A 26,849-nucleotide genomic window follows, 5' to 3' on the forward strand; every position below is an offset into this window, starting at 1 on the left:
ACTGCGACGACTTGGCAGTTACTGCTATCAACGAAGTGTCTAAACCCGCCAAGAGGAAGATACATGTGAGTGTAAAAATCGAAGGCACACAGTGTCAGATGGAGGTGGATTCGGGATCAACTTTTTCCATTATCTCCGACGCCACAGCCAGACGCATTTTTCCAAAGGGGCGTGTCAGAAACCTACAGCCACTTGATGTTGTCATGAGGGACTATCAAGCAAACCGTATCGCTGTACGAGGAGTTGGTACCGTCCGAGTGCAGTTCAAAGATTTTGACGGCCCATTGCGCCTGGTCATTGTCAAGGGCGAGCGCCCAAGTCTTCTCGGGCTGGATTGGTTTCCGGCACTCGGTATCAATATCACGGGAGTGCAACGCATCGATCAGCAACCATCCTCACTTGATAACATATTCCGGGATTTTGCCTCTGTGTTCGACGGGACGCTAGGCTGCTACAAGGGACCGCCCGTTCAGTTTGCACTTGACCCTGAGGTTGTGCCTATCCGCCTGAAAGCAAGAAGGGTTCCTTTCGCACTGCGACCGAAAATCGACGCCGAACTGGACAAGCTGATAACACAAGGAATCCTTGAGCCGGTTGACCACGCTCGTTGGGAAACCCCTATTGTTACGCCACTGAAGGCAAATGGGGACGTCCGCATCTGTGCAGACTACAAGTGCACCATCAACAAAGCCTTGCAGCAGCACTCGTATCCGGTACCAGCTGTCAACCACCTGCTGGCATCCCTCTCTGGTGGAACTGTCTTTGCGAAGCTAGACTTAGCACAGGCCTACCAACAGCTCCCAGTGACTGATGAATCTGCAGAGGCGCAGACCATTGTGACGCATCGGGGTGCTTTCCGCGTTCGACGATTACAGTTCGGTGTCAGCGTCGCACCTGGCATTTTTCAGAGTTTAATGGAGAACCTATTGCGCGGAGTACCAGGCGTCATTCCATATTTTGATGATGTCCTCATTTCAGGTGCATCGCACCAAGAACTACTTAGTCGCCTTCGAGAGGTCCTTCAGCGGTTCCAAGATGCAGGGCTTAAGGTCAAGAAGGAGAAATGCCAGCTAGGAGTGACTCAAGTGGAATTTTTGGGTTTCCGAGTCGATGCTGAGGGAATCCACCCCACACTGGCCAAGACGCAAGCCATCCTTAATGCACCGCGGCCGTTGAACAGAGCCGAGCTGCAGGCCTTCCTGGGTCTTCTCAATTTCTATCATGCCTTCCTTCCACACAAGGCCACTGTCGCTGAACCCCTGCACCGTTTGTTGGACAAGAAGGTCCCCTGGCTGTGGGGAAACCTACAACAAACTGCATTCGACAATGTGAAGAAGCTACTGGCATCCAACCAGGTGCTGACACATTCCGACGAGAAGAAGCCGGTGATCCTTGCATGCGATGCGTCCCCGTACGGAATAGGAGCAGTGTTGAGTCACAGAATGCCGGATGACACGGAAGCACCAATCGCTTTTTATTAAAGAACCTTGTCCTCTACGGAGCGTAATTACGCCCAGATTGATAAGGAGGCACTCGCTGTGGTTGCCGGAGTAAAGAAGTTCCATGACTACGTTTTCGGCCGCCCATTTCAGATCCATACAGACCACAAGCCGCTCCTGGGGCTCTTCACATCAGACCGGCAAAAGCCACAGATGCTTTCACCACGAATGTTGCGTTGGTCCATTTTTCTTAATGGATACCAGCATACTCTCCACCACCGACCAGGAAAACAGTTAGGCCACGCAGATGGTCTCAGCAGACTGCCTCAAGCGGACCAGTGCCAGGATGACCCTTCGCCAGCAGAGGTCGTCATGCTTCTGGACGTACTTCCAGAATCTCCAGTCCATGCAGGCGATGTAGCTAAGTACTCCGCCAAGGATGCTATCCTCTCCCGTGTCCTCAACTGGGTGTGGAAGGGGTGGCCAAGGTGCGCTCCGAGTTCCGAGTTCACACCTTTCATGTCCAGGCAACATGAACTGTCCGCCCACAAGGGATGCTTACTGTGGGGTGACCGTGTGGTGATTCCACAGAAGTTGCGTTTCCGGGTCCTCGATGCTCTGCATGTCGGACACCCTGGCATCGTCAGAATGAAAGCGCTTGCCCGCAGTTATGTATGGTGGCCCGGCATGGATGCGGCCATTGAGGAATGGGTCCGGCGATGTTTTCCTTGCCAGGAAACACGGCCTGAGATGCCTCGGGCACCTGTGCACCCATGGGAGACGACCCGGACACCATGGTCACGCCTGCACATTGATTTCGCTGGTCCCTTCCAAGGACAGACCTTCTTGATTGTGGTGGACTCTTATTCCAAATGGCTGGAGGTCATACTAATGTCGTCAATGACATCGAGTGCTGTAATCACTACCTTACAAAGATTGTTCGCAACTCATGGCCTGCCAGATACCCTTGTTTCAGACAACGGCCCGCAATTCACATCCACAGAATTTCGAGGGTTCCTGGATGCCAACCTCATCCGCCAAGTGACATCTGCACCGTTCCATCCATCCACGAACGGGCAGGCCGAAAGGATGGTACGGACCACCAAAGAGGCATTAGCTCGAATAATCCGAGGACGCTGGGCAAAGCGCTTGGTAGACTTCACTCTACAGCGGCATGTAACTCCGCACACAGTCACGGGGCGCGCCCCGTGCGAGTTGTTGATGGGCCGCCGACTGTCTACCATGCTGGATCGGCTGCATCCAGACCGGGCCCCTGACAAGTCCTCCCGGTTGGCAGAAGTTCTGCCGACACCACGCATATTCCAGCCCGACGACCCTGTATTTGCACGTAACTACGGCCAGGGCCCACCATGGGTATCTGCTGTGATTTCCAGAGCAACTGGCCCGATCTCTTATGAGGTTGCTCTTCCGGATGGTCGTGTGTGTCGCCGGCACGTGGACCAGCTTCGTCGGCGGAGCAGCATTCCCATGAGGTTAGCCGAAACTGTACCTGAAGGACAGCCTGAGGTTCAGCCTTCGTTAAGCCCTTCACCTGGCGGAATGAGCAGCAGCAAGACACCAGATCCCGGTGAAACCGAGGAGCACCCGACAGCCATGCTACCTCCCGAGGCGCAACCAACAGTCATGCTTCCTTCGGACGACATAGCAGCACCTCAGCCAGCACCAACAGAGCAAAGTGTAGAATTGCCGGGCCCACGCCGTTCGCAGCGTTCCCGGAAGACACCACAACATCTTCGGGACTTTGTGCTGGCATTGGCTGACTGTTGAGTACCAACTAAGGGGGAAGGAGCGTTGTGTACTGATTCTGGCCGCTGAGTTCAGCGGATGACGTATCTGCATCAGTTAACCCTGTGTTGAAGAGCGCCCTCTCCCGGCCTCAAGAATGTATATATTGTAGCAGTTATCAAGTTCCCACTGTTCTGTATTTGTTTCGTGACGGCAATAAAAGGTTATTGCCGATACGCCTTGGCGCGATGGTGCCTCGCGATACGACCCACGCAGCAACATAACAATTACCTTCAATGTATTTCCTTTCGCCATGCGATTGGCACTGTCTACATTCTCTAAGGGGTTCCACTATTCAATAGTAATACAGGAAAGGTTAAAAAAGGTGTGTGAGACAAGCGTACATAAAGGCACTCTAAGAAACCGTTTGCGCTGTTTAGGGCTTGTCTTAATTTTAAGCAATCAGCCTCATCTATATCGCGCGCCTGCATTCGTTAAGCGCTTATCTCCTGGTACCTCCACCTTACGAACGACATGCGCGTTATCGGCGTAACATAGTGTAAAAAAATGAGGAAATGCAAGCGATACAATGGTGATAATCCTTGGGCACAATATGCCTCCCCGCTCCCCCCCCAAAGGGTGTAAAAGTTCTCAGGGACGTTACGCACCTACTGCAGACGTAGTGCCAGTTAATAGCGGCCATACCACCGCATCGGTAACGCAACTGATCTTGCCAATGATTTTCGCAGCTCTTAAGGCAATCCTATCTGCTCTGCCGTAAGCAAACAACCTACCAGAAGTGAAAGCCTTGTTTCCTCTGGGAGAACTACTGTGTCAACAATTTGCGACAAAACTGCGGCAAGTAGTACGTGAATGACCGCTAGAAAAATGTCTCCACATTTCAGTGGAATGCCAACAGTCTTTGAAGGAAGTGTGCTGGCTTTCGAGAACTGCTTGTACAATATAAATTTCCATTACCTTGCATTCAAGTGTCGGGAATCAGTGACGATTTTCGCACCTAGAATTATATGTTATACAAGACGTCTCGACAAGGTGCTGTTAGCAGAGTGCACCTGTGGGTCAGAAAGGACTCACCATCTTATCAAATTCAGTCCAGTGATTCAGATTTTCCGCGATTCGTCGCATGTAACGTACCCTTTGGTAAGCTCTGCATGACAGTGAATAATTTATATCTACAACCTTCAAACCGGATTTCAGTAGAAGCGCTAGTAAATATTTTCAAAATAGCTCAATCTAATGTATCTATATGTGGAGACTTCAATGCACACAACATTATCTGGGGCAGTGATAATTGTGATGCACGTGATAACATTATTGATTGCGCGATAGATAAATGCACCTTGACTGTCGTAATTGACCGGACGCCCAACATTTATTCGTGGATAAAATTATTCAAGCTGCATAGATGTTACGGTGTGTGTTCATGATCTAGTGAACGGTATGGTATGGACAACAAATACGGAAACACGCGGAAGTGATCACTTTCCCATCCTTGTAAATTAACCTAGCAGGCACTATGATATCAGGCGTTACAGGAGACGAACCAACTGGAAACTTTTCGGTACCGCATGAAATTATCAACATACAACAGTGGAAAGATTTACTGAATTTTTGCAGGGTAATGTGAGCATATGCACAAGGAGGGTCTCAATTACAAAAGATTATGGTGCACTTGGCGGAGAGTATGAACACATAAGAGGCATCAGACGCCGATCAGAAAGAGTTTACCGACGGCGCGGAAGTTTAGAAGTATGCAAAAAGGCTCAGAAAATACGCAATGTGATGCGCAGACGCATGGAAAATTTAGGCAAACGGCGCTGGCGCGATTTCTGTGGCACGCCGTCTCCTCACATGTCTGTCCCACGATTTTTTCTAGTAATTCGTTCTTTAAGCGGACCTGTAACAGAGAGCTTCCCATTTCGTGCTCTTGCTGTACATCGCGAAATGTGTGAGATAATAGTAGCAGATGGATTTGGCTAGCTTAGTTCCAGACCTGCTTTTTCTTCACAACATGCACAATTTGATAATTCCGTAATGTTTGCTAGGCAGAAATTTACTGCTTGCTATTGGGCACAACATCCTAAATGAGATCACGCATTCACAATAAGCGAGCTTCAATGTGCAATTTCAACATCTCGCCAAAAGCCTGCTCCAGGGTCGGACGGCATTACGTACAATATGCTAAGAAACCTCGGGCCGACAGGTACAAGGGCTCTCTAAGACATCTATAATCATCTATGGATTGAAGAAACTGTACCTGACTTTTGGAAAGACGTTTGAATAATTCTAATTTTAACACCGGATGAGACGCCCTTGTGCCTTTAATCTTTCCGCCTAGTTTGTTTGATATGTTCTTTATGCAAGGTGATGGAGAAAATGATTGAGACGCGACTTCAGTGGTGGTGGAATAAAACAGAGGTGCACAATGGATGCAATATTAGCTATAGTAACCTGTGTGGAACCCGAGCGTGCACGTGGAACATGACGATAGCCGTATTCCTAGACCTCAAAAGGGCATTTGACACTGTTACTCCCGTTCATGTTCTGCTAAGTATGTTGGAACTCGGAATGCCTGTGGCCAGAATGATACGGAGAGAGGCAAGAAGTAGAGACGGCCTAACTGAGGGAGAGACCATCAGCCTGGTTCACACATTCCTAATTAGCCGCATCACATACGGCCCTTCCGTATCAGGCCTTGACAAACCATGATATCACATAGGCAAACACAATAATAAGAAAAGCCTTCAAAGCCGCCATTGGTCTCCCCAAATGCGCTAGCACAGAGAGATTCGAGACTGGGTCTGCACAATACTTTTGACGAGTACGCAGTCGCGACGTTATATGTTCAGAAAGAACGACTTTGTTCTTCAACTCAGGGCAGGGAATATTGGCAAGGTGAGGCTTTCCCCTGGGACCCCAGTATTGCGGAGAGGAAACAGCACAGATAGACTGCGACGTTCGATCGCCCATCGCGTGGCCCCAGTTCCGAAAAATATGCATCCCATGTACCATTCCGGACGACGCAGAGCCAGTCGAGCCAGCTCAGACACCTTCACCGTAGTCTCTACATGTAAGAGCAACATAACAGCAGCATCCTTCGAAACCACCTCGGCATGCGTGGTAGAGGCTGCAGCCATCGCCTTGGGCATTCAGGACGCCGAGCGCCAAGCCGATTCGGCTGCCATATTATCTGACTCACAAGCGGCCTGCTGCCTGTGTTTAAATGGAACGGCACCCCGATCAATACTCAAAATTTTAGGCAATCAACGAGAAGGGCACAACACTATCATGTGGTGTCCGGCACACGAGCGACTGGCAGGAAATGCGAGGGCAGACCGTACTGGTCGAGGATTAAACGTTCGAACAACGGCATGGCCTGGTGACGACATTCCACCGAATTCTTGTGACATCCTTTTACAGCAAAGGCAGGAGCGGATACGTTTTGGACATCCTCACTCCTATTTAAACAGCCAACAGGAGAGGTACTGGCGTCGTGTTCAGACGAATACATACCTCAACCTGCACCACCTACGCAGAATACAGCCCACGAGGTTCACTCACGAGTCTCCATGGTGCACAGGCGCGCCCATACTAAAACGCATTACATGGGAGGGCCCCAGGAGACCTCCGCACATAGACAGCCCCATATTTCACCAACATCCGCTAATGAGGAATAGGAAGTGGGAGGCATGGCTTGGGGACGAGGCTCGGGAGAGCCATTTGGCTCAGCTGGACAAAGCCCAGTGAGTCGCTCGTGCCTGTGGGGCCCCAGCCATCGTGCCTGAATTTATTTATATTCAATAAAGTTTTTACTCACTCACTCACTCACTCACTCACTCACTCACTCACTCACTCACTCACTCACTCACTCACTCACTCACTCACTCACTCACTCACTCACTCACTCACTCACTCACTCACTCACTCACTCACTCACTCACTCACTCACTCACTCACTCACTCACTCACTCACTCACTCACTGACAGGTCCTTGCGATGCATTTCCGAATTTGTATCAGGGCGCAACATGTATGTTCAAACGGGTGAAGGAAAGAATGATGAGCATGTCAAACAGGCAGTACCACAGGGAAGCGTACTCAGCCCTTTCCTTTTTAACTTTGTCATGGCTGAATAAACAAGGCCGCCATCAAAGTTAAAGTTTTCACTGTATGCATGTGATGTGTGTATTTCGACATCTGGGTCTAATGCTCTATTACATCAGATGACATTGCAAGACGGCATAAACATCATTAACCAATTCTTGATAGAGAGAGGAGCGGTGCCATCACACACATACAGCTGTATTGCCCTTAACTCGGAGGCAGTTAAAAAATTTATCTCTTAATGTGGAAGGACGCCCTCTAATGATTGTCACACAGCATCGATTTGGCATAATACTTGACAGGTAGCTATCCTGGATTAGAAGACGAGGTCAATGCGCTAGTGACTGTACTTCGCAGACTTGCAGGCACTATATGGGGCGGATGAGTATCGCCCATGCTGACTGTTTACAACGCATTAATACGAAAAAAATTGCGTATTCCGCGCCCATTTTACACAGACTTTCCCACACGCCAGAAGAGTGACTTCAAACACTTTTAGCTAGAGTATTACGCATGTCTAGGAGTTCCACGAGTGACTTTTTTAGCTGTCTTGTAATAGATGAGGCTCACTAATCACCCTTTCCAGTTATAAGGTATACGGAAACATGCCATTATTTTTCTCTTCAAACACAACATAAAGGCCGCCATTGGCTCTAAAAATAATGAAACGAGATAGAAGTTATGTACATGAAGAAATTCGAGAAAATCTTCATATATTGCCAAGAAATAAGAAGTATCTCCAGGGTTGCTTGCACGTCCAAAAATCGCATTGTCAGTAGACGGCATATTCAGAAAAGTTAGTTAGTTAGTTTGGGTTTAGTGGCACAAAGGCAACTGACAGCTGCGCCAGTCACAAGACAAAATAAAAAGGACCGTTAGGGCAGGTAAACCTGCAATACATTATAGTTGGTGTAAATAACCAGTTCTTTCTAAAAAGTCGAAGACGTTAGGAAATGGCACTAGGGGGTCATCTGCTAGTATTAGGGTAGGGTGTAATGGGATGTACAATTTATACAGGCTGTGTAAAAACCTCCGTCTCGGTGTATCGATGTGTGGACATGTTATTAAGATGTGCATGACTGTAAGAGCTTCATTACATTTTTCGCAAGTTGGCGGGTTTTCTTTTCGGAGAAGGAAATTGTGCGTCAGATGTGTGTGTCCAATTCGAAGTCGACACAAGATCACCTCGTAGAATCGTTGCTGGTGACTGCATGATTTCCACTCTCCAATGACAGGTTTACTTAGATGAAGCTTGTTGCTTAAACAAGTGTCCCAATCGCGTTGCCATTTTGACGTCAAGGCCTTCCGAATCGCATTGACACTGTCTTTATATGGAAGTGCTGTATTTTGAATGTTTTTGTACGCTGCCATTGATGCGCATCTATCCGCCGCTTCGTTACCCAATATTCCAACATGGCTTGGTACCGAGCATAACTTAATTGATCTGCCATATTTGTTTGACGTTAATGCATTCAAAATATCGCCTAACAAGGGTTCACTTTGGGATTCCATGTGTAGAGCCTTCAGTACGCCTAATCAATCTGTGTATATGACAGTGTTTTCAAGTTTGTCAGCAATGATCTTTTGAACTACCGTCCATATCGCGTACACTTCGGCTGTGTAGACAGAGGCATGCTGAGGTAATCGAATACATGTTTCCCAATTTTCTGTTACAGCCCCTACACCCACGTGTTTTTCCGTTTTAGAGCCATCAGTATAAAATTCTATGTAGTTTATGTACTTGTCTTGAAGAGAGCGGAATTCTTGTATAATGTGTTGATATGGTGTGTATCTTTTCTTTAGATGTGTTAGTGTCCAACCACATGACGCTGTGAAATCACACCACCGGGGTAAACGTTCCGGCTTTCTGGCAACCTGGAGGACTTCCCGAGGGATGTCATAATCCCGACAGTATTCCTCGTATCGCGAGATAAGCGGCCTAATCATGTTTGGTTTATTTGTGTAATGTAAGCGTGAGCTACACTTTGTGACGATGTTGTAGCATATGTGTTGTGGTGAGGATTGGATTCTGAGTATGTAGGAAAAAGTTAGTAGCGCTCTGCGATACTGTAAAGGAGGTACATTACATTCAATATGTAAGCTCTGTATAGGTGATATTCTGTAAGCACCGCATGCTAGTCGTAGTCCTAAGTTGTGGACTGGATAATGTCGTCGGACGTAAGATAGTCTGGCTGAACCATGTGTAATGCTACCATAGTCTAATATGCTACGCGCCAAAGTGCGGTAGATGTGTAGCAGGCATTTACGGTCACAGCCCCACCATTTCCGGGAGAGGATTTTTAGAATGTTAAGTGCATTGTTCGCTTTCATTTTAATACTATTGATGTGTGCGAGAAAGTTCAGCTTTTTATCAAACAGAACACCCAGAAACTTGTGTTCTTGTTTCACGGGTAGTGTGGCATCCTGTAGTTTAAGGATGGGATCTGGTTGTACGCCTCTTTTTTGTGTGAAGACAACACTAATCGTTTTTTCACTTGAGAAGCGAAAGCCGTTTTCAGATGCCCACTGCGTTAGTTTGTTTAGTGTAATTTGAATTTGTCGTTCGCAGGTTGCCATGTTCGATGCACGACATGCAATTTGAAGATCATCCACATATAGTGAATGTATTATAGAAGATGGAATTACATTATTGAGCGAGTTCATTTTTACAACAAACGGTGTTGTGCTCAATACGCATCCCTGAGGTACTCCGTTTTCCTGAATAAATACGCGGGACAGCACCGTTCCTAAACGCACCTGGAATGTTCGATCGGACATGAAATCAGCTAGACATTTAAGCATTCTGCCGCGGATCCCTAAATCCGCTAAATTCCTTAAAATACCGAACATCCATGTTGTGTCATACGCTTTTTTAAGATCAAAGAAAACTGTGAGACAAAATTGCTTTTGTAGAAAGGCCACACGTATCTCGTGTTCTAACCGAACTAGATGATCTGTTGTGGAGCAGCCTTTCTTGTACCCACACTGATGATTATCGAGCAGGTTCTCAGTTTCTAGGACGTATGCCAATCTGATGTTTATAATGGATTCATATGACTTGGCGAGACAGCTTGTGAGTGCTATAGGTCGGTAGCTGGTAGCTGTTGTAGGATGCTTTCCAGCTTTCAAGAAAGGGATTATAATGGCTTTTTTCCACGCATTCGGCATTTTTCCTGTTTCCCAGATTATGTTAAAAAAGCGGAGCAATGTCTTAACTGCTTTTGAAGATAGGTGTACGAGCATTGTGTAATGTATTCTGTCCGGACTTGGCGCTGTTTTTTTGCCAGTAGTGAGTACTCTGTTAATTTCGGAAAGTGTTAGGGGGGCATTATATGGTTTCTGGGAACTTCCTGCTGTCGGAACCTTTTGTTTTTCTGCTGATTGTTTGTACTTTTGAAATTCAGTGGAGTAGTTTAGTGAGCTTGATATGTACTGGAAGTGCTGCCCTAATATGTCTGCTTGTTCTTTTAAGTTCATCTGTGTACATGGAGGCGAGAGTATGGGGATTGTATAAGGAGCGTACTCGCTTCTAAATTTACGAAGCTGATCCCACATTCTTTTGGATGGTATTGAGCTATTGATGGAGGATACATATGTTTGCTATGACTGTCTTTCGGCTTGCCTACGCGTGTACCTGGCTTTCGTATTTGCTTTTTTGAAATACAGGAGGTTATCTTGTGTTGGGTATCGCCGAAAGGTACCCCACGCTTTGTTTTGTTCTTTTTTAGTTTGTGTACATTCATTCGTCCACCAGGGTTTTAGTTTTTTCCTTAAGAAACCGGAGGATCGCGGGATCGTCTGTTCTGCTGCAACAAGTATGGAGGCAATAATCTTTTCATTCATTTAGTCTATTGTTTGATCATCTGATATGTCATCGAGACTGGCCTTCTCGCTGAAGAGGGGCCAGTCTGCTAGATGGAGTTTCCAATGGAGTGATCCTAATGGTACTGTAGGGAAAGGAGATGTTCTTTTAATAATGCCGGGCATATGATCGCTACCATAAGGATTGTTAATAACACTCCATTTAAAATCTATCAACAGAGATGGAGTGCACAGCGCCAGATCAAGACAGCTGATAGCTCCTGTGCTCCATCCTCCATCCTCCATCCTGTGCAAATCCACAACCCCCGAATGGGATTGTGGATTTGTAGACGAAGATATACACTACCTCGTTCTAGATTACCCATATCACGACACCACCAAGACACCGACTTATATCAACCCTAATTACATTAGACCTCAGACCTTTTACTTTAAAGAAATTTTGGGGTCCTTGGCCAACAACGTCCTTGCGGAAGAGCGCTTTAAAAGCACTGAAGCCTTTTCTTGAAGACAGCGGCATTGTTGGCGGTTAGGAACGCTTTCATTACCCGCCATGGTTGCTCATCAGCTACGGTGTTGGGCTGCTGAGTACGGAGTCGCGGGATCGAATCCCGGCCACAGCGGCCGCATTTCGATGGGGCCAAATGCGAAAACACCCGTGTGCTTAGATTTAAGTGCATGTTAAAGAACCCCAGGTGGTCGGAATTTCCGGAGCCCTTCACTACGGCGCACCTCTTAATCAGAAAGTGGTTTTGGCACGTTAAACCCCATAATTTTTTTAACGCTTTCATTGTTCCTTTGATTTCAGTGTCGCTGTATGCACGTATGTGTTTGTGGATTATGGCATGTTGACTGTTCTGTTGTGACTATATGTGATAATGCATTTACACCATGTATGTACCGCCCGCTGACAAGAGAATGTGTTATTAGGCGACAGTATCATTTGTATTTTTGAGACTTTTTTCTACCAAACTCTGGAGTCATTTATCTTGTATATTGTATGTACCATGGGTTTCATACGTCATAGTGCTACTGTGAAAACGTTGCTTGACAAGTCCTGGTGCTTGTATGAAAAGGTTAGATGACATTTATTCTTGAACCCTTTATGCAGTAAGCTACATCCAGTAAGGAGCTGAGGAGTAGCCGGCGCCATAAATTGTGCGTCAACATCTCCTTGTATAATATAAATAAAAACGTTTTTGCAGTTTGCACCAGACGCTGTTCTATATCATAGCAATGGTGGCCAAGATAAAAAAAAATATATTTACCGGAGCTTATCTGGCGAAGGAAGAGTGCTCCAATCTTTGAGGCGCAACAAGCCTCGCCATTGCGCGTGCAACATTCAAACGGCAATAATCCCATATTCCCTGACTATACGCTTAGGGCACCACCTATGGAGGGGGCACTGATGGCCACCTAGCGGGTGCTTTCGAAAGTACGCTCGGGATGCAGTAGCAGACGTCAACACTTCGCAGCGAGGATGGCTAAAGTTCGCGGATGCGATGTTCCTCTTATTCGCGTGTCAGACTGCTAGTTCAGCGGTGACAGCTGCAGGGAAGGCAAGGGTCTGTATAAGAGCGGGCTTATACGCTATGTTACCAGAGTTTTCGAAAAGCCCGCCCGCATACATGCGTTACAACTTGTGTGTCTGAATAATTAGCCCACGCCGTTGGTGCAGGCCTAGTTCACAATCAATTCCACACGGTGCGATGTCGGCACACATTGTTGTGATCTGGATACGGCTCAATGATGTGACATCGCCGAATAACCGCCTTAAACGTCGCATCATGAAAAGGAAATGTGAAATCACTAATGGAAACGCGCACCGGCGCTATCGTAGTCACGAAAATTACAGCTGAATACGAGTGCTAGTTGCCGCCGCCCCACCGATGCATTTCCGCTGCGTACGTCAACGAACTCCTCTCCTCGCTAAAGTCTTCGCAATCTGGAATACGCTTAGAGACCTGCTTGAAAATCTACAAACCAGAAGTCTCACTATCTTTTCAGTATTTTCCTTTTTTTCGAATGTTACGGAATCCAGAAGCCACGCGATAAACTTAAAGGCTATCTAGCGCAGGCCAACGTAGACGGACGCTGACGGCAAAGGATTGTTTAATTCTTTGCGGCGTAGGCATTGTACAGCTACGTTGACAACGATAAAAAGACACAATTTGGTTGAGTACAATATCCAAATGCAAAAAAATTCGCTATGCATAGCGGGTGTGCTCCGGCAGCATCAAGGTGCAATGCCTTCAGAAATATTAATAGAAATTTTGTGCAAAAATTGAACAACAATACCCAATATTGCAGCTAACAGCATTTTTTGCCCTGAGCTACTTAACTCATTTCACAAGCACGCACAATATCGAATATGATTTCGGGGCAACAAATAAAGCTGTTAAAGAAGCACTTCTCTGTAATGATTACTTGAAACACAGTGTGATTTAAGCCTTAACAAGCGAGGCGAGGCAGTAACCCCCTACATAAAGCATATCAACAAATGTGCTGCAGAACTGCATGAGCAGCAGCTCAGCAACAATTCAACTGCGAAGCCACGAATAACATACCTCGAAGAATATGAACTGCACGCAAGCTGGTGCAATAATTTAACGGAAGACCTAAAGCTAAGTCAAACCTCGCAAGCTGTACCAAGTTTAACATACAACACGATGCACTTCTGCATTCGTGCACCCTAGCCAGAGCAACATGGTAAAGGAGCGGTAAAGAACTCCTTAAGGAGTTGTTGGGTCCCTAAAAAATATTAGGATGTTTAAAATGACAACACAAAGCAGCTAGATAAGTAAAACTGTAACTTACGAAACAACAAAAGAGTACGTGTCATGAAAAACGTCAAAGAAGAATCACACAACAGCTGTAGCTTTAGCAAGTTCTGAAGGACACATAGAACAAGAAGCAGGATTGTTTGTCTGCTGCATGCTGACAAATTAAAGCAGAAGATAGGTAGGCTATCATCAACTTCTTTGCTTACACGTGTAAACACGATCGAATGTAACGAATACCTAGATGATAAAGTGTGCAAACAAACAATTTCCCGCTTAACGGCGGCGATCTACCGCTGCTATTGCTCCTGCTCAAACATCTCGGGGGGAATGATTAGAACTATGTTGCCGACAAGTTTGAGCACGCTTTTGAGCACCCGCCTCGCAAGAATAGTTTTTCTGCAGGTCTTGGAGCTGTGGCTACCACACATATGCGACGGGTGCTTCTTACTTAGCTTCGAAAACGCGGATCAAACCAGAAAACTATGGCGGGCGGCCACCTGCTTTCTCTAGTGCAGTCAGGAAGGCCGCCACCAGTGGCGCATTCGTCGGCGCGACCTACGCGTATAGTGCAGTAGCCACGTGATGACCATTAAAACTTACGTACCTGCATACCCACGCGTAGAAGCCAGGATGGGGAGGAATCCCCTTTGCGACATTCTTCGTCATTCTGGTCCGTATTCTGTTAATCTGCCTCTCGAGGCATCGTTTCAACTGTCTGTACCAGCATTTCTTTTCATCACTGTCATCGTTGATTGGGTCGTCTTCCTCTTCCGCTAGAGCGCAGGTGTGCAAATAAAAGAAAGCCAAACATAATTTATTGTGCAAGCGTCACACCCAAAGCGCAATTGATGGCAACAGAAGACGTATTACCACCCAGTAAAAACAAACAGAATGGAAACAAAGAAAACACAAAAAGAGCGCGGTACGCCCCTGTGTCGAGACAATGCAACAATGGCAATAAACTTACCCTGGCAGTGATTAACAGAAATACTGCACTGGCAATGAGGGCAAGCCTTCGACAGGATATATACTGGATTTCCACCATATATTTTTAATCAGTTTCGGTCATAATGGGTTTCTATTCCATTCAATTTGTTTTCATATCCTGGCGCTACTGCCAACCTTGTATCCTAAGTAACAGACATGAGCAACTTTGTGCCTGCCTGTAGGTTGCTTGGCGAAAAACAAATGTCGCCAAATATTTCCTTAAGAACATTTGTGAAACCCGGGAATGAATCACTGGCCACCCAGCCCAGGGGTGCTGTGCAGGATTTCCCGAGTTTGTAGCTCTGATTGAATTCGCGCGACGACACTCAGAGCAAAAATAGCTCGGAATGCGCGGAAGCAGTGGACAATAAAATGTCGAGGTAAAGCCACGTATGCCAGCGCGGAGCGCAGCCTGCAAACGCCGCTTCTGCGTTTCAAACGCACAAGTCTGGGCAATGTTACGCGTCAGTGCCGCTTATAGGGATCGCTACTTGAAGTCTGTCGGGAGACGCCAGGGGCACTGCTTACCCTAGCAGAGGGACACGTCACCATTTATCAGCTCACTCTCAAAAAGCCGCCGCCCACCGTCCGCATGACCAAGCAAAGCCGGAATGCCGAAGTTTGCCGTTTTCCTGATTGGGTATTATTCCCGGTAACGTGGTTGCTTCGCTTTGTAGCTCAGTCGTAACAGTATGCTCGTGGCGACGAGAATATCGCTGCAGCTCTAATTTGACGTGTGTGGAATGACCCATTGAACACCGGCTGATTTTCGCGAGTGAAGCACATTGTGCTTTTGTGTGCTGGAATGACAGTGTGCGCGGGTTGTTTGAACAAACTTCTCGAGCAGTAACATTTCAGCAGTAGCGAATTGCAAGCAATTTAGCACGTTATCGAAGACGTATTCATAGGTGGCCCAGTTGTCAAAAGCATGCGGACCGTGCTGTTTGACATCTTCACTAGGTCGTGAAGGTACCGAGCTTTTCCAAATTCAGGATTTCATGCATAGGAATCCTTGAAAAATATTCCCGACCGACTAGGTCACTGATTGATTAGAATTCAATTTAAATCAAAGTTAATAATTATTAACAGCAAACGCACCTCGCAATTATCTTCAGGCTTACTGTTAAAAGCTCTCCAGATAGGCAGAGTACTAAAGCTACTTAGTTCAACCGGTTTTAGCTGGCAGAGCATATATGACAACTTAGAAACCACAAATTATGACACGCGTGATCTGTTTGATAAAACGCAGAACCTTAGGTTGTCAGAAAATCTCAGCGTTTAATACAGCTGCCTTTGATGACAGTCTCATGATGACTGCCCAGGTTAACACGATTAGCATTCAAGCAGTATAATGGCACATTGTATTGCTACAGACATTGTTGTTGTAAATCTATAGTGATCATTCTGAGATTTTGAGTGCTTCGGCTACATGCGATAAGCACTGGCTCCGGTATCGGCCCACATTCCTCTGACACTAGCTTCTCAAGGTCCGCCGTGAGCATGATGGCATGATGACTGATTGGTGACGGCGCTGTAGTGACAGTGTTATTGCCCCACGAGACGCTAGATAGTGCACCCGAGAAGCAGCAGCCAGACATCGGGTGACCCGACGGAACACTATAAACTGTCCCCAGACAGCCAAACCTCAAAGAACAGACAACAACAAAGGCACTTCGGCTCGCAGCGTCTGGCGGAAAACATGCGAAAGAAAGAAACACCGTACTCCAGCCGGTATCGGATGACCGCGGGTCCAGGAGAGCGTATTCTATAAGAGTCCACCTAGTGAACTGTCCATTTCAGCCGCTGCTGATTGGCTAGGGCCGCTCGTCTCCTCTTCACTCGTGCAGCTGCATCCAATCAGCAGCGGCCGAAATAGACTGTCTAGTTGGACTCTTACAGAATCCCCCCCCCCACCAGGAATGGCAATTGGAGGAAAGACGGACTCGACTTCGGATCGCGTGTGCGCTAAGAGGCCCGATGGAAGGAAGCCCGACCGCAACATTCATTGAGCCCAGGTGCCGTCGATGATGATGATGACGATGATGAAGCCTCAATCAATGTCAGAAACCCATTATGGAGGATACGCCTCGAATCTGGTGGTAATGTGGTTGAAAAATAAGATAAATAGATAATGAAGAAATAACAAAAAAAGGAAAATAAATGAATAATCCAGGATGAAAAGGATGTACATAAACATGAGCAAGATAAATTTTGAATAATAATATTGATAAGATTTTAACTGCAAATTTGTGCTTTTGAATTTTGAATTTTGAAAATTGAAGTAGAAGTAAATCATTTGTGGTAACTACAAAATATTAATAAGGCAGTCTTTTTGTGTCACATAATAAATTATAAATGGCTAGGCAAACGTTCTTGTGGCCGTATCCTAATACCGTTGCTCCAAGGGAGAGTTAGCAGTACTGCGTAAAGAGAATCCTAGATTTTGAAGCCGAATTTATAGACATCGTTTTCGATAAGTAGAAAACCGCCGACATGGTGATACAAAATCATCGGTGCATTCCGGCTCATTGCAGAAGTGGCATAAAGGGGATACCGTCAGACCACATCTGTGCAAGTAAAAATTAAGTGCTGGAATACGGCAACGCAGCCTCGTAAATGAAACTTTGATTTGCCGGTTAGGACACCATTATCGGTTCTAAGAATAATTTAGGTGCACAAAATGTGTAGATTTTGATAATGACAGGGCTTTTTTGTCTTCGGTCAAAGAAAACTGTCTATATCTGGCTGCAGTATGTGCGCAGTTAAGGGCAGCACACCGGACCTGTTGAAGAAGGTCGTGCTAAGGAATCGGCTATTTCATTATTATGAATGTCTCGGTGGCCTGGGTCCCATACTAAATGAACAAACTTAAGTGAGGAGGAGCTAATCTATAAGATGTGTTCAATGCTGTCGACTTTGTAGACGCATTAAGTGCGCTGCATACAGATAGAGAATCTGTGACGATAACTTTCGTAGTATGACGGCGCAATTTCCACAACGCAAGAGCTATTGCCAACAGTTCGGCCTGAAAAAGTGGTGCATAATTTGGTAGGCGAACCGAAAAAGAGCAATGGGGCGATGGTGAGTAGATTCCCATGCCTGCCTTCTCTTCACATGAAGAAGCATTTGTCGCTAATACATTTATTGGGAAAGGGGTAAATATTCTTGTAAACGGTCATTCAAATCTGTTGGGGGAGGGAATTTTGCATTGTTTGGTAAAATGTCTGCAAATTCTATTTCGATCGACTATAATTTCCCTAAGGTGAACATTTAAAGGTGCTAACTGGGTATGCACAAATACTACGTGGGGGTATACGACCGTGGCCACATGTTCTCAAAATATGAATTCGGTTCCCTAATAAATGCATTTTGTACACGTCGTACAGAAGATTCATAAGTTCTTCAGTAGATTTGAACCGTAAGCATGCGGAATCACGTGTGAAGAGCAGGTAGGTGCACTTCCTGGTATAATACATAAGCAACAAATTTACGAAGACCTCAACATAGTCGAAGAGCTTCTCTTTCTAAAAGAACAAGTGGTCTTATTTAATATGTTGTACTTCCGGAGAACGAAACACCACAAAATCTAGAATCGGTCGTATATACATACGATAAATCATAATTAGTTTTCCACTTCGCATGCCAGAATGCCTGTTACTTATTCTACGTAGTAAACCTATGGCTCGTGTCTCCTTCGTCGCAATATTTTCTGCGTGAGAATTCCAGTTGAGTTTTCCGTCATACGTTATACCCAAGTACTTAAGCAACTCTACATGTAGAATGGTTCTCTGATTCTATACTAGTCATAACTGTATCGGCCCAGAAAGCGGAAAAACAAGGACTGCACTTTTGTTTATGTTTCGTGACAGATGTAAATTGTAAAGCCACGTCTCTACAGTACAGAGGTAAGTTTGCAAAGACAGGTGATGAGAATTGATGTATCTGGCTGTCGAAAAAAATGCTACATCACCTGCATAGACATACAGATTCACATACTGGTGCAGTGGTACTGAACTTCTTAATAGGTTAAAGAGTACAAGAGAAAGAACAGCCCCCTAGGGCAACCCTCTTGTCTGATCGAACTTTCCTGAAGAAAAGCCGTTTTGAAAACAATGAAATTTTCTGTTTCTTAGATATAAAAAATCCATGCCGGTATATATCTCAGAAAATTGTAGGATTGTAATCTGTCCATCAGTAGAGAGTACTCAACGCTGTCATAAGCTTTCGCTATGTCAAGAGTCACTAAAGCACTAACTTCTTTCTATGCTGAGCAAGTTGGATGCGGCTTTCTAAATCTACATGCGCACACCAAATGGAGAGACCGGGCCAAAACCTATTTGACTTGGGCTCAGTAACGAACTTTGATATTTATGATTCATGATGCGCTCATATAAAACTATTTGAATTAGTTTTACTATATTTGACGTAACAGAGAAAGGTCTCATGTTTCCAAGATTGTAGCCAGCTCCTTCTTTTTTAAGCAGCGGATTAATTTTGGTTGTCCTCGATTCTGGCGAAATGCAAGCATTTTTAAAGCATAATTCCCTGTGTTGAGATAGTCATCTGAAGACATTGGAAATAAAATTTATCGCATTTCATTGGAAATACCATCAGGACCTGCAACTGAGGCAGGCAGAAATCTGAGGACCATAGAGAGCTCCGACACTGTGACTTCGAGAAAGTCATCTGCGATGGGAGGTCTTAATGGTCTGTTCGGCAAACGTGATGTTAAGTGTTGCGCTAAGCCCTTTCCTATGAATTCTAAAGAATGAAATATCTAAGAAGAATTATCCACTCACTATTCGCTGCTGTCCTTATGAATTTTCTGTATCGGAGGAATCTGAGCAGAGATTTTTGGTTGCGGGGCTTAGAGAGGAAGTCATGATGTTTTTCGTCGTACTCGTATTTGGTGTCCGATACTGTTCTCTTGAACGCAGCAGCTGTGAATTTATAATCGCTCCACTTACTCGGACAGTCATTGTAAAGTAATTTCTTCTACGCGGCTTTCCGTCGTCTATAATACCGCGTGCACTCCGAATTCCACCGACAAGAGGTAGTACTTTTACTAACGTTAGCGCTAAATTGAGACTTTTTAAAGCAACTTTTGAACCCAGAGCAAATCCTCATGGTTTTGATGTCATTGAGTAGCGTCATCTGGGAGTTGAAGACCGTTTTCAAGACACTCTGAAACTCCTCGCAATTGACAAAAATCCGCGCCCGAGACCCTAGGGCAAGAACAGGGCATAAAATATCAAATCTAATAGATAGATGGTCACCATTTGAGGCTGAGTCGACAGTAGACCTGAAGGTTACAGAAATCGAATGCTGAATTAAAAACACCCTTAGCTACTTTCGTAGCTACTTGGTACTACGTAGCTACTTTCGTGTTTAATGAACAAATATTTTGATTGATTACCCAGTCCTACCATCGCTTTCCACATGAGTCCGTTTTGATGCCCCAAGACACGTGATAGGAACTAAAGTCTCCCGCTATCACAATTTATTTCGCACAAGATTTGACAACGGTATCAATGAAACGATTATTTTAACACCTGCGGGAAAATATGTATTAAATGAGAAAAATGGCGATTAATCAGGAATAGTTACGTCTATTGCTAGTATCTCACACGGCTTAGTGTGTGATATCCTACCAGTACACATATACTGGTAGGATATTTTAGTTATTATCAAGAAAGCAAGTCCTCCACCTCCCGATGGACGGTCTTATCGAAATAAACGATGTTTTCTGATATGAAAATTGTGGCCATTGGAGAGCCAAGTCTCCTGCAAAAGGATAATGTCGGCAGAAAGTTGTGAACGAAAATAAATTAGTTCTGAAGCTGCAGAAATAACGGAACAGCACTTCCACTGTGATACCTTTAAATAACCTATGAAGAATTATTACTTACTTTAAAAACCGCTTGCTCTAAAATGCTGTCCGTTAAAAACCTTACTTCAAAAAGCTGCCTTTACCGTGCTTTGTGGGTTTTGACTGAGGGACTGAGTTGGTAGAATTGGGATTTGAATCTGACTTGAAAAGACCATCTTGCACAAATGTTTTTCATTTTTTTAGTGTGAGACAGATATTGATGAATTATCGTAAGGTGATCTTGTGCGTTTAGCGTCGGGAGATCTATTTCTACATCCTGGTGGTTTTCCGACACTGATCAAGAGAAGCATCCGTTGTCGGTATGCTCAGTTGAAGTTGATGGCCTCACATTTTCTGCGTTTTCTACAATAACTGATAAAGTAACCATTACTTGTTCAGCGTTTGATGTTAGGGTATGAGTAAGAATCTGCAACCTAGCATTGGACCTCGTTAAAGAGCTGAAAAGCTGAATCATTTGTGATGCCAACACTTGTGCTAGAGTCTCCGATAGGCTTGACGTTAGTCGTTGCATAGCTTTTGACAACGCCTTTTCGACCGCTATCACAATAGAGTCGGAAAGTGCAGAGGCTGCAACCACTTGCTCACGGGCTGTCACTCCTGCATATTACTTAGATCTAGCTGGAACTCGGCAACAGCATCCCGGCATGAGCAACGTCTGCTTTCGATTATACTATTATAACTTGAATTTCATGTGATCTTGCAGAACGATTCAAGTAGTTGGTGGGGTGACCACAACCACAGAGACATTTCTTTTCATTGGAAGAACAGTCACTATAATTGTGCACACCTGAAAAATCTGTGATAAGCGGGGAGCAGATCTGCAACCCGTGATGGTGTGACCGAATCGCAAACATTTGTTACATTGTAGAATGCATGGAGCCAGAGCTTCCACCTTCTAAACTAGGGGTCATACCTTAATCTTTTTCAGCCGCATCGTTCCAGCAAGTGTAACTGTGACGGCCTCTGTTGGAATCTGCTTATTGTCAATGACTCGGCTACCCCGCTAAACGGAGATGACTCCAGTCACCAAGAACATGTCTAAAATCTTTTCAGGAGCTAAACTGACGTCACCCCTCGTAGAATGCTTTTAAAGCATGCGAGATTTGGTGGTACCAAACAGCTCACAGGATGAGAAGTGAATATCGAACAATTGAGAAGTTCATTGAAACAAGTCTGGTCTGGTGAGCAGCGTAATATACCCCTTCTGCCGAGCTGGTGGAGCTCAGTGATACGGCGGAAGTGAGCTGAAGCCTTCTGAAATGCCACCTGAATCGTATTTGGGTTTTTTATACTGATCATACCGCCGTCGATAGGCACCATGACCACATGAACGTTGACAGATCCACTTCGAAAAAAAAAGTCAAGCGGCAGCTCCTCAGGAGCTACCAAGGCTGAGCAAGAGGAAGCCCCGTAGCCAGATGATGATACAGACATCAAGCAAGGCTTGCTTAAGAACACATAAGAAAAAAAAGAGAGAGAGAAAAGGAGTAACGTAAAATAACAAGCTCAACAAAGAAAATATGACCCGATATTAACCTAAGCCCCCAAAGCAGAAGCGAAGCGGAATGCGGAATGCGGGAATGCGGGAGGGGACAAAACACGCATCTTCGTGACATCCCTTACACACTGGACCCTGGGACGCAGGGGCTCCAACTTCTGCCCTAATCTCTATCTCCAGTGGTCGCAGCCGCTGCCGATGACACTCACGATGGACCAAACCGCTACATCCGCAGGAGTCACAGCGCCAAACTTTACTGCTGAACCGACATCGCTGCATGAAAAACGCTGGAACTGTGAGCTCGTTGCTATATTCTAGGGCAGTTCCTTCATGCCTGTCGTGTTGTTATGACACATAAGCTATTAGATGTTCTGTTTTCTTCGAACTATGCTTCTTGTCATCTTTCTTGCTTGTATTTTGGCTCTTAGTTCACAAGATAAGTTTTGCGCATTTACTTGTATGTGACGTCTCATGTCCGTTATCTTCACGTAGCACACTCTGAAGCTTGACACTAGAGTTCCTACAGAAGCAGTGAGGACGAAATATTGACAAAAGAGAAATGTCATCGATGGAACGATCGTGGTGGTATAAACGATTATGGCATGATGACAATGAGATGACGGATAACTCTGAAATACTGACGATGGTATAATGGTTACAGCGTGACGACGACCGCCTGAGAGCAATGTGATGACGACGATGGTGCAACCACGGTTGTATGAAAAGAATCTGACAAAATCGGAATGATAAAATTGGAATGACTAAGACGGCATCAGAACGACGGTATGAGATCATATGATGGCGGGGACGCATTGATGACGAAGACATGACTGTTGCGGCGTTATCATGATTTATTGATGAAGAAGAAATGACTTAAATGAAACGACGAAGGCGCTAGGACCACGTCAAGATGACAATAGGCTGACACATCTGAAGTGATAGCGGTGGCATCACGACAGCATGACATCGAGTGCATCGCGACGGTGGGGTGACCAGACAGCGTACGTGGATGGCGTGACAAGCACAGGGCCACGATGACTATGCTACTAATAATGACGATTGAATGACCACAATGGCATCACGGCGATGGTATGAAATGCAATGGATGGCGATAATTATATGACACCGACGCAATGATGCTGATGGCATAAAATTACAACAGAAACAATCTCACGATGGCTGTGGATGGCAACGCGATTAGCATTCCAGCAATGTAGCGACACGCCATATTTCTGAAGTCACCTTTATTCGCCATCTGAGTGCTTATTCACAGTTGCTTCAGTTATTGCAATTTATTCTACTATATACAACATACTTCCGCATCGTCCCACTTTGCTATGGCACTCGCTTACTAAGGTCGCCCGTAAGCATGGTTGCATGACGATGACTCCATGTTGCCGACGAAGTGACGACAATATAATGGTGAATGAGGAATGATGTGAGTAGAACGACAAAGGGGATATGACGACGATTTGAAACGATGGTGTAATGACGCCACCGTGACGACCAGGACATCAGGACAGTCAGACGATGAAGCTCAAGCTATGATGTGGCACGACCACAATCCGATGACGTTACTGAAGTGATGGCGACTGTACAAAGACTGCGTGACGGCGACTGGCATGATGAAATGGTATATCAGATGAATGCGTGAGGAAGATGGCGTAACGACGATGGCATGACGAGAGCCGGATGTCGAGGTTAGAATTAGAGTGATGACGAGGGAGCCAACGCGACAGCAGCACGACCATGGCACGAAAGAATGAAGACAAAGGCATGACAATGCTGTGAGGACAATCGGATAACAATAGGTGCGTGAGGGCTAATGACTTGACGACAACTGTATCATAAAGCCTGTATGACGACGATAGCATGACGCGAATCAGATGGCAATTCCTAAATGATGCTGATGATGTCAGGATTACAGCGTGACGCTGACATCGTGACAACTGAATGATGAAGCTGGAATGACGATGATGGCACGACCCCGACGGCATGACTATAACGATGGTGTCTCAATAGACGCATTATAGCCACTGTCTGAGGACGACTCCGTGAAGACAATTGCTTGGCAACGGCGGCACTATCACGGTTGAATGCTGACAGGATAATTACGGTAGAATAAAGAAGGATTGACACCGGTGAAATGACGAAGGTTGTATGGCGACCATGGCATGACAATGTGATGACGTTACTGAATTGATGACGATAGTAACACGACGGCGAGAAGACGACTGGCATGACTACAATGTGTGACGACGACTTTGTGACGGCGATGATGTGACGAGGACGGCATGATGATGGTCAGATGTCGAAGTTGACGAAGGTGACAAGGATGGAATTACCCTAACGGTATCACGACGATGGTGTGACAACGATTGCATGGCGGCTGTATGCCGACGTTAACGTGACATGGGCATGACGAGAGTCTGATGCAAACCTGAAATGACCATGCAGTGGCGATGACTGCATCGCGACTACCACTATACTTGGTGACCAATACAACTAGACAACTATTCGACAATCTCGGCATAGAAAGCATGACAATGATCGTATCTGATCCACGAGTACTTAGTAGTCCGAGCTCTTAGATTACTTGAGCCACTAGGTTGATGTAAGAGGATAGATAGATAGATAGATAGATAGATAGATAGATAGATAGATAGATAGATAGATAGATAGATAGATAGATAGATAGATAGATAGATAGATAGATAGATAGATAGATAGATAGATAGATAGATAGATAGATAGATAGATAGATAGATAGATAGATAGATAGATAAAATATGTGAAGCAACTAATTTTTTCACAGAAACTAGCTCAAGTTGATCACTTGCACGTAAGGTTGCTTTTTCGGGTAGTTCACGCTCTCTCGGCAGGCCAACAATCGACCTATGTTTATATGCTTCTACCTGTCCTTTTTTCCTATGTGGATCGCTGTAAATTCCGTGCTCGAATCACTAGCGCATCGGGCTGCAATGTTGAGGGAAAAGGGTTCGAAAGCAACCATAGCACCAACTACTGGCAGTGAATATAAGGCAATGTGTTCAAACATGCCGCTCTTTAACAAACCTCTTCCACGCAGACATGGGTCACTGCGGGTACCGGTGCTTGCAGAAATTCTTGAAGAGACAGAGAGAGAGAGAGCGAAAGAGAAAACTTTTATTTGCAATGACATGAGGTGACTTCCCAGTAGGGTGGAGCCCTTAGTCCAGGGCACCATTGCTTCGCGCCACTCCGCATGCCCGCCGGATCAGCCGTCGCTGCTCTTGCGGGTGTAAGCTTGTCAGTGCAGTCTCCCAAGAGGAAGGTGGAGGTGAGGGAATAGGGCAGCTACCCGGAAGGTGTGGGTACTGCCAGGTGCCATGATATACTGTGGGCTTTGCTTCACAATAGAGACAGTATGAGGGATATTGTGTGGGGTGGAAGAGGTGAAGATAAACGTTGGAGGGAAATGAATTGTGTGAAGCAGCTGCCACGCTACGCCATCATCTCGGTTATGGGAATTATGTCGTGGAGGGAAATGTATCCTGCTACCTCTGTAATATTGTAGAGTTTCAGTGTATTTCAGTGGTTCTGTCGGTGCGTCGTCTGCGTTGGACATCTCTTGCAGTGGCACCCGGTTATCGACCTCTCGGGCTACCGCATTAGCGCGTTCATTACCATGAAGGGAAGCGTGTCTGGATCTCTGGGTATGTCCCAGTCGGTAGATGGTGGTCTTCCCTGAAACACTTTGATTTCAACTTAGGTCACTGTGTATATGGCAGGTGTCTTCCACTCTTCAATGAACGTTTTTGACGCCAACTTCAACACACATTGTTGCGTGTGTATCGTATCTTGGGCGCCGAGCGCCACACGTGTTCCGCGCAAGCGCATTGTATGTCACTACGCATGCACCATGTGCATGCTGTGCAAACAACTTATCTGTTATTGATAAATAGGCACACCCCTTCCTAAAACCTATATATGTACACATGTTCAATAAATCGGGGTTCTTTCCCCCACTGCCCCGGCCCAGCATGTTCGTCTTCTTAGGCACTACGATACATGGTGTCAGAAGTGGGATGCGTAGTCAAGCACGGCTTTGATCTTCAACGGGCAGCACCGTAGGGACTACGCGATGGATTCATTGAGAGCGCCTGGTCCGTTAAACATGACGGGAGAAGCGAGCAAGAATTGGCAGACGTTCAAGCAGAGATTCGAACTCTTCCTTGCGGCATCAGAGCCGGATGACAAGAAGAGATCAGTGTCGTCGAAGACAGCGCTGTTTCTCAGTGTCGCAGGTGAGGACGCCATCGAGATATTTAATACGCTGAGCTTCGCAGAAGGCGAAGACAAGGCCGACTACGCGACGGTCATCAAGAAATTTGACGATTACTTCAAGCTGCAGACCAACGAAGTACATGAACGCTACATATTTCGGAAGAGAGTTCAAAGCCAAGGTGAGCCATTTGAACACTTCCTGCGGGACCTGAAGCAACAAGCATGGGCTTGCAATTTCGGCGCGCTTCAGGATTCTATGGTCCGAGACCAGATTGTGTACGGAACCAACGACGA

The 26,849-nt window shown here is 45.7% G+C and overlaps 1 protein-coding gene across 1 annotated transcript in view; it reads right to left on the reverse strand.

Annotated features, from left to right (window-relative positions):
* The window catches only part of LOC135911074 (uncharacterized), an 87,421-nt gene that overhangs the window by 25,078 nt on the left and 35,494 nt on the right, over positions 1-26,849 (reverse strand). Inside the window, exon 5 of the mRNA XM_070532355.1 lies at positions 14,519-14,687. Coding sequence (XP_070388456.1) covers positions 14,519-14,687 — 169 coding nt within the window. The remainder of the gene's footprint in view (positions 1-14,518; positions 14,688-26,849) is intronic.

Source organism: Dermacentor albipictus, chromosome 1 (genome assembly GCF_038994185.2).
Source record: "Dermacentor albipictus isolate Rhodes 1998 colony chromosome 1, USDA_Dalb.pri_finalv2, whole genome shotgun sequence".
Lineage (NCBI taxonomy): Eukaryota > Metazoa > Arthropoda > Arachnida > Ixodida > Ixodidae > Dermacentor > Dermacentor albipictus.